At 32.0% G+C, this 9,931-nt stretch overlaps 1 protein-coding gene across 1 annotated transcript; it reads left to right on the top strand.

Moving 5' to 3' along the window:
- The first annotated feature begins 290 nt into the window (after positions 1-290).
- LOC139495247 (uncharacterized) lies at positions 291-7,679 on the top strand. The gene is made up of 2 exons (XM_071283515.1): positions 291-469; positions 4,734-7,679. The coding sequence occupies exons 1-2, from the start codon at positions 383-385 to the stop codon at positions 6,000-6,002; spliced, it is 1,356 nt and encodes a 451-aa protein (XP_071139616.1). The 5' UTR covers positions 291-382; the 3' UTR covers positions 6,003-7,679.
- Positions 7,680-9,931: the final 2,252 nt, after the last annotated feature.

Below are 9,931 nucleotides of genomic sequence, written 5' to 3'. Positions count from 1 at the left end.
TTTTCCCCTTTTAAAATATTTTAATTTTTGTACTCAGACAGTCAAAAACCTATCAAGCAAACGAGTACACAATTAAGAAAAACACAAGTCTGGCCTCATAGTTCTTAATGACAATTAAATATGACGGACATTTTTTTTTTGCACAACTAAGAAAAACACCACTTTGGCCTAATAGTCCTAAATGACAATTAAATATGATGGACGTTTTTTGTCGATATGCTACTCAAAAGCTGTCAATAAAGACCGTTATGGTCTATGACTTAGTTGACAGTTATTGTATATGGTATTCTGTTCTTTATATTGTAGCCGTTGAAACCGACGGAGGTGAAAACTCTTTGAACTAAGTTTAGAATCGTACCGGTTTCAAATTCGGATTGCAAATATGAAAAGACAACAGCATCCCATCTTCAAATTTTTATTGTTAGTATTATTTGGAATACATTGTAGAGCTGCACATTTAAATATGTTGGTGAGTATATTTTTTTTTCATGTTATCCTTGATATAGCAGCAATTTAACATAGATATGCAATCAAATTATTTATCATTTTGAATTGTACAAGTGTGGACACAGATCAGTGTATCCGACCTGGTATTTTTTAAATCCATTTCTTTGTGTTTCACATAGGATTCTGTGTTTTTATTTTTTTAATGGTAACATCGTATACTAACAGGTAAAACCCACCATGCAAGTTGGATCAAAGACAATTTAGCTCTCCTCTTGTGGTTCCTTTTTTGGGTCATTTGTCTCTTTAAGTATTTTATTAATTTTGCGATAATTTTAACTTTTGCAAACTTAAACTTCATATCTCCTTATGCGTAGTATGAATTTAAAGGAGTTATTTCCAGTCTGATAAACTTATCTCCTTTCATATATACGTAGAACATTTTGCTAATGTGATTTGTATACTAATAGTCAGAACACTTTTTTAATTTATGATAGTCAAATACTTTTTTAATTTATGGTAAAGTAGTCAGAACACTTTGCAACTATACTTTATAGAAGAACACTTTGCTCTTTACTATTTAGCATATTATTTTGTTAATTTACTACATATAGAACACCGTGTTACATTAATGCATAAAAGAACATGTTGCTACTTTATCAGATAAATGAACACTTTTCCACCTTTTTATAAAGAAGAACACTTTGCTACTTGCAGATATATATATAGAAGCTGACTTTACTTCTTTATTTTTAAGATTTTGGTACTTAAGAATGCAAAAATATTTTGCTATTATTATATAAAGACAATTAATTTTGTATCATTACTTTAAAAAAAAAAAACAATACTTTGCTATTCATATATAATAGATATATGATGTGGTATGAGTGCCAATGAGAACAGTCTCCATCCAAGTCACAATTTGTAAAAATAAACCATTATAGGTCAAAGTCCAGTTTTCAACACGGAGCCTTGGCTCACACCGAACAGCAGGCTATAACGGGCAAAAAAAAATGACTGAACGTTTTGCTGTTTTATTATACAGTAGAATTCGCTTTATTACTTTATTATACAGAAGAACACTTTTCTACTTTTAGAAATCGCTTTCATGTTTGAAATGATTCACAATTTTTCAGATCAGAATCTTTATAGCCTTACTGTACGGTTTGGGTTTTTGATCGTTGTTGCTAGCCGTCAATGATCTGTAACTTTTAACATTCTCGTACTTCGGTCTCTAGGGGATATTTGTCTTATTTGCAATTACCTAACACTTACTAACTTTTATTAAATGATAAATGTAAAACAATTCAATCGGGAAAACTCACTGCAAGAATTATGACAATAATGTACAAAACAATAAATATGATTCCAAGCTACAAACGACAACCACTGACTAACAGGCTCCTGGTTCGATTTAAAATATCATGTGAAGACTGTATTTGTTCTCTAGATGTCATTCGGTTATCTTCGTCGTTTTGTTCCCAATTCGATGATGAATACCGACATCTTCTATTCATAAAAAAAATAATTTTACCTAAATTTGCATAAACATCAATATTGAAGTTAAGGCAAAAAATGCATTTAAAGGGGCATTAACTGCCAAAAATTTCCATTGAAAAAGTATCACATATAATTCATAACCTACATAAATCGTATACATGAATAACGAAGATCTGCAGGTAACAATAAACAATGCATGAAATCGTAAAAAGTATCAATATTTTAGAACCGGACGTCATTTAATCACCGTGAACATGCGACCCCGGATGTAAAATGATGATGAAAAAGATGTAAACAAAAATATATACGAATGGCACGTGCAATAGCATAGTTACAATGCGTCTGTTAAGGTTTCATACAAGCGAAATTTTAGGGCTTATTTAGAAAAAAAGCAAAATGCTAATAATTATTCAATATTCCGTTTTTGTTCGAAATGTTTGAGACAAAAGAAAACAACCAATGCAATTGTTTTCAAATTATATTTACCAAATCGTAGCCAAATGTTCCTTGAAATAATCAATTGATTAGTTGCTAAAGTGAGAGCATATTCGCAACAATTGAACCCCTTTATTTTCAAAACCGGAAGTAAAAATGAAAGCATTGATTTTTACTAGGACTATGAAATAGTTAATTTAATGGGATAAACTGTTCTAGCATTTGGTCAGTTTTTCCCCCTGAAACGGTACATGCCTGCATGTGCAGCATGGCGAATTTCAATGATCTTTTTATTAAAGTGAATAGAAAAATTGAACCCAATTCTCAAATTATTAAAATAGAGAAAATAACATGGGGTGGGGGTGGGTGGTTCGTTCGCTTAAAGAAATAGATTTAAAATATGTTGTTCAAAATCAACGCACAGAAAAGTATGATCTAAGTTAGGCCAACCATATTTTTCTTATATGTAATAGTTTTTAAATTTTTTATTAAAGTGTGGACACAGATCAGTTTAATTTATAATACTTTTTAGAACTAATATGATCTCGATCTTTTATAATTATTTGGGTCAAACTTTTTTGTCAGCTGAAAAAAATATATCAACACAACAAAAGTTAATGCCACCAAAATCATATTGTCCGGTCAAGTTCACCTGACACAATATTCAATATAATTACAAATTCAAATCAAGTTGTCATTTTATTTTCCCTAACTTGTCATTCATTTTGTTTTCTATGTATCTGTGTTAAATTTCTCCTAAAAGGAGCACTCATTCAATCATAACGAACTAATTTTCAATCCGCAGTTTTAACGTACTTGATGAATTTATTATGCATACAACTATCCAGTTCAACCGTGGTTAGAGCAAGTTCATAATTATGACAATAAAAAATATGATTGAATGATGCGATTTTGTCGCTCGCCTGTCAAAATATTGTCAGTTAACAGCGATGATCTCACACTGGCCGGTCATAAACTATAGTACAGGTGTCACGTAGCTTGTAAAAGACATTTACATATTTTAGCGGTGTATTCGATGTATGTTGTAAATTGTATAAAATCGGAAACACACTTCCGTGCAAGATTGATAGCTTCACATTGATGACCAATTTCCCATGCAGAGTTATCGGTCCTTTTTCTCTCTCATGGGAGATTGATTGATGACAAGATAATTACAATAATCGCCCGTTCTGTTTTATTGCACGTATACCAATAAATGGACATGTATAATGTTTACATAGACATTTCGTTTCCTGTCATTATGGCTTAAACTCCCTGTCATGGTTGTTTTCATTTAAGTCTATGATTCACAGGCACTTGTTTCTATCCATGCTTGGAAAATCTACTATTAAAGTATATTTACGAGTAAAAAGTATCTCGTTTTTATACAGATTAGACCGTTGGTTTTTCTGTTTGAAATTTTTAACTTTTACACTAGTAATTTTGGGGCCCTTTTAAGCTTGATGTTAGGTGTGAGCCACTGTTGAAGGTCGTACTTTGACCTATATAATGGTTAACTTTTACAAATTGTTAAGTGGGTGGATAATTGTCTGATTGGCACACCTTCTTATATCTACTTCCCATGGGTAGAAAGGAGTTACTCTTTTATGATTTATGGTACTCACATACACGGAAGCATGTACAGACCTTGGGAATGGGATGTCCACCTATAGACAAAATTAGAACTTCACTATCATTTTCACTTTTCAAACAACTAATTGCGAACCAGCCATAGTTGCAATTTTTAAGTGCGGCACTGCCATCCATGGTTCATGCATTTTTAATATGTACATAACTATCAAGAACAAATTGGGTTATCTAATTCTTCATATTTATTCTACTATACAGATTCCAATATTTATGATATTGGTAAAGTTTTACCAAATTAAAGAGAAAATAATTGTCTGAAAAGGTTAACCACCAGGTTATGATACATAGTATTTCTGGTAACAAGAGCGCATAAAGTTGTACGCAGAATAAAATCTGGTGCGGCCAGTGATTGGACGAAACTAATTTCAACCAATCAGGAGTCGCATCTGATTCTATTCTGATTTAATTATTTTAATCGAAAGGAAAAAAAATATCATTTAAGGTTTGAAAAATACAAAAATTGAAATTCATATTTTACAAAGAGATTAAAAAGGTATGTACGAAGAAACCATTTTAAAATTGTCTTTTCCATAAACCTAAAAATAGACTTTGTTAACATAATCATTGTATGACAACTTTTGTCGCCTGACCGACCACATACAAATAATTCGCTGCTAAATATCGTAATCTATACTTGAAAAATGTGTAATGTATTTATTAGTATTCTATGATTATATTTAATCGAAAAAATATGTATTTTGTAGAATACAAGAAAAGGATATTATCCAAGTCAAGGAGAGATGGGAAGAGTTGTATCGTCTTCATCAATGATCAATAGAAGACCAAGGAAAGTCATGTCTAAAACATTTCAATCAATCATCAATAGCAATCGCAATCAGCCATCAAATAATAACCAACCAAAAAATAACTTTCCAAGCTCTATTCCATTAACAACCAAAAGCGGAAATCCTACTCAATATAATCAATACAATAACGTCTTTGCACCTCGTATACCTTCCCGGAATATTGGAGGTGTTCCGAGAATTGGAGGTGTACCAAAACACGGAGGTGTACCAAATCACGCTAGTGTGCCAGCAATTGGAGGTGTACCACAAATAGGAGGTATACCTAATTTAAACAATTTAAACAGTGCAAATATTCGAGCGCATCTTATCCAATTGATAACCAATATGAGCCCAGAACAATTGAGCTTAAACGCACAAAGTCTTGGAAATGTTAATACTGCTCAACTTGTGAATAAACATACAAGACAAACTCCTGCATCGCCTCAGACTGTCAAGAACACCATTAATGTTAAGGTAGTGAGGAAAAAGACCGTTAGAAAGGTCCCACTACCAAGCATGATAAATCCAAATGTAAATCGAATGCACCATCCGGAAGTTAAAACAATCAGAAAAAGGCCCATTATTACCATGGTTCCAAAACGGAACAGAATGCCTTTAGTACTCAAATCGATCGCTGATAGAAAACGACTTACAATGAGTGAACGACTGAAGTCTATCCCACCATTAAGTTTAAGTGCTTTGAAAAATAACGCAGGACAGGTCGTGAAGGGGGCAGTTGCTTCGTCACAAAAGCAAAATACAGCTACCATCGATCCAACAAAGAATATAAAAGTTATCGCTAAAAATAATACAGCGGAAGTTAAAATTATTAACGAAAATCCCACAAGCTTAACTGGAAGTAGTAAGAATGATCCTAATTTTATCGTACTGAAAGATATAACAATAACAAATCATACAACAACTGGAGAGAATGGGACCTTTAATGGAACCAAAATGAGTGTGACTCTTATGTCGCAAGCGACAGGGGGGCGTCCCATCGTTATTGAAGCAAGCAATAACATTGTAGTTTCACAAGAAAAAATGCCGAATGGTACAGTTCAATTTATTATAAAAACTGATACAAAGACATCCACTGTCCCTCCAACAACGACAACGGCTGTCAGTACAATGCTTCCCACAGAGGAACCACCAGAACTTGACGAAATAATAACAACAGAAGCACCGTAAGATACGTGCTAGGAAATATTCCGAATGAAATATCATCCGAATCACTCCGACGTTTGGGCTGAAATTATTATTGTTGGGCATTTGATTGATATAATTACGAATGTTAAAAGAAGTGTTCAATACGTGTTTGCTAACGTCGGAGATGGTGTGACTCGGGGAAAATTTAGGGTAAGACTGAGGGTCAATGTCCCGGAAATCGTGGAAAAACGTACTGTGAACATCATGCCGTAACCATGTTAGCACTTCCGGTTATCACAAACATTAACCAGTGATTCAAGTACCAAACTTACTGTCTCTTATTTGTTAGTATTAACGTTGTTTCGAAGCTGTGATAATATTTTTTGTACGATGTAGCCATAAATGGAAAGATATGTTTTATGTATATTATCATAATCTAATGCATGTTTACTTTTCAATTTTGACATCGTTATTGTGAAGATGTCAAGAATAATAATTTAGTACCATGAGTTTATTTGTTGCCTGATGGTCGATAGTCATTCATAAAATATCACATGTCATTCAAAACTAATCTTTATATCTTGTGACTTGGAATATTTTGAATAATTTTCTTTTGAGGCAAATTTTGGTGCCATTTTGATATGCTTATCGCATTAAGTTTAAATGAGTTGTCAGATTTGTAAAAGCGGCTACCATTTAATTTTTATTGGGGGCCAGGATGAAAAATTTTGTCCAGTTTTTTTTGGTTATAATCTTTTTCCTGCCTTTTTATTTTTCATTCTATTCGATCATGTCTTTTTTTTTTATTAGTTTGTCTTGACTTTTTTTTTATTTCATTTGTCATCATCTTTTTTATTTGCAAGTTGTTCATCCTGCTAAAAACTCCTGTTCTGCCTTTTTTCAATTTCATCCTAGCCTCCGCCCATAAAAATCAAATTGTGGCTGCCTAAAGGGATTTGTATGTCTGTCAGTTTGTCTTTCATTCAATTGTCGCTTACTTTTAAGTTAAAGTTTTGTATCAACACTATGTAGCGGACATTCAGATTCTGTCAATAAGAATTGAAGAAGGTATGGGTGGGGTCCTTCCTTCTGTATACTTTAATTTTTCGTGCCGTTTTCTCTTTTCTTTTTATTGGTTTATTGTTATTCTCTATTCTGTTTATATTAGCACTCAGTTGTTCTCTATTTTGACATTTTTTAGCCAATTTTCTCTATTTAATGAGGCCAAATAAAAATATATGTGTGGTTCCAGTTACCCTACCTATCCTACTTTTTCGGCTTAAAAATAGCCTACCCTAATGATTTTATTGTCATTTTTCATTAAGCACTGTTAAAGTCAGAATGCTGCTCCCATAGACTCAATTTAAAAAAAAAACATAAAACAAACAAAAATCCCTACCTACCTACCCTAAAAAAAAATCAGATGTAACTGGAACCACACATACTTTTTTATTTGGCCTGAGAAATATTGGAGCAAATTTCTTTCCTTTAAAATATTTTCCTATGATTTTTTGTTTATTTTGTCGCACTATGATATTTGTTTGAAAAATCAAATGAATTTTAAACGAAGGCTTCATTGTGCTATCCTAATATTTTATATACGCAGAAAATGCATGAAGTCTTTGAAAAGCTGCTTTGTTGCTTCTAAATTATGCTTGAGATAACTGTATTCGTGCCGTTGTGCTTATGCGTAAGATTTATAGTTTCTCTAACATTGTTTTTTTTTTTTAAAGTTTTTTGTCCCAATTTTTTGTCTTTACTACTTTTCGGAATTCATGTTTTTTAACTCCAATTATCGGTGTTTCACATGCGTTTAAACATGATCTCAATTTTGATATTTCGGAGGTCGTGTTTGCTCTACTGTAAACGCAATAAATGTCTCCGTGAAACGATTTTTGGTACAGCAACCTCTGACATTGAACGACAAGCCAACTATGTGAAAGTTATCGAGATTTTGTACATCATAGGGTTATTGATTTTAAATATACATAATTTATCCATGTTTATGAATAAACAACAAACGTGAAATTTTCTTTAAATGTCTTATTTCATACGTATATAGTATTTGTTGATTTAGGGTCACATATTGGGAAAAATTGAATTCCTTTTGTATTCCATATCATTGCGAGTAATTTAGACTTGGTTTTTGGTTTTAATTCTTAAATGATAAATTATAAAAAATATTGCATTAACTTTTTAAAACGAAAGTAATTTTACATGAACCTTAACAATGGTGAATGTAATATTATCTTTATTGTATTAACTTAGTACACTGCTACATATACGCCTGATGATACATTAAGTTAATAAAATAAAACTAGTCTACATATAAGATTATTAGGCCAATTAAAGATAAGAAAGTATGGTGGTTAACACACAAGACTGTCTGATCACCCCCTTTTTTCTTTAACGGACGGACTGTTACATGCAGATTTTTCGTTTATGATATTGGAATTATAATATTTATTGTCGGTGATTTCCCATTTATGTCAGTATGTCAGAATCTATGTCCCAATTGTCCGATGATTTGAGAAATAATGATTTTTATATTATAATAAATCACGCCTCCAGGGGAAATACCAATAAATATCGCACTGTCTTTATACAGGTGTCAACAATTCATTAGAAGAATAATTTTTAAATGTACTAGCCTGATTTTATTAATATGCGCTGCGACCAATAAATATATATTCATATACACGTCCTTGAATATACTTATGTTTATTATTTTTTAACTTAGGAAAAGTCATTTCCGATAGAGATTGATCTTTTAAGGCAATAAAACATTTTCAAAATATGGGATATGTGTTTCAATTAGAAAAAAATGAGGATAGAGAAGAATGGGGGCAATAAAATGAAGCGAATCGAAAAATAATGGATAAAATATATAAAGAAAAGATAAAAAGCTATAAAATGCTACAGAATAAAGAAATAAAATCGAGTCCACTCTCCTTTTCCAGACCGTTCTCATATGATATAGTACCGATCACATTTTGACTGTTTTTCAAATCACATTGTACTGGATGGTCAATGATTGGTCCTGCTGGTATTTGGACTTGGGTTTTTGATGTCTGTTTTAATTTAACGGCTATTGGTCTTGATAGCTTAAGTATGTACTTAGGTGAGGTTTTGGAATTTGTGTCAAATGTTCGGATTCCTTGTATTTTTCCATACAATACAATGTAAAATAGATTGCCCCATAACACCCTTTTATCTTTTCTTATAAGACTTAATAGCTCTAAAGGGTCATTTGCAAAATTTAAGTAGTTTTTTTTAATTTGAAAATGAGTTGAGACCCAAATAATACCAAGCAAATCTAAGATAAAAGTCCGAGTCAGCTTTTTCCCGCCATATTATAAAAGTCATATATCTCGAAAGGGAGCTCCATGACCTATTAATATTTTTAGCTTATTTTGTTCCGTGTAATAAAGACTTGTTAAACGCAACCAAATATTCTTTTAAATCAGCCTATCAGTTGATGTTTGTGTTTCATTGTTTGTATGTCAATTTTGTTGGTTTGTTTTTTGTGTTTTTTTATTCCTTGTTTATTTTTTTTGAAGCATTCTGTCACTGTTCGTGTGGTTGTTGTACTTTTCACATTCGTAACAACTCGGCCGATTCCGTTAGTAACGGATTCACCCGAGGATTGCCGATTTGGTACTTTTCAGTATTTTTTATAGAATTTCCTGTTATCATTTTAATGTATTATAACATTTAACATTTTATATATTTACCATGTTTGGTAGATAAATAGATGGTATACCCAATGGGTACTTCACTTGGCCCTTTTAACTTTTTTTTTATTCGAACGTCACTGGTGAGTCCGAGCAAAAATGACAGACCAAAAAAGTTTCTTAGATTTTGTGTTTTTTTAAAGAATATATATACCATCACAGTAACAATTGCAAGTGACGAATATTTATGTTGCAGTTTTGAAAATGGAACTTTGTATGGTTGCAATACTATTAGTT

This window comes from Mytilus edulis, chromosome 11 (assembly GCF_963676685.1).
Source record: "Mytilus edulis chromosome 11, xbMytEdul2.2, whole genome shotgun sequence".
In the NCBI taxonomy this organism is placed as follows: domain Eukaryota; kingdom Metazoa; phylum Mollusca; class Bivalvia; order Mytilida; family Mytilidae; genus Mytilus; species Mytilus edulis.
The sequence above is the reverse complement of the archived record's forward strand: the minus strand, read 5'-3'. Positions and strand labels throughout refer to the sequence as shown.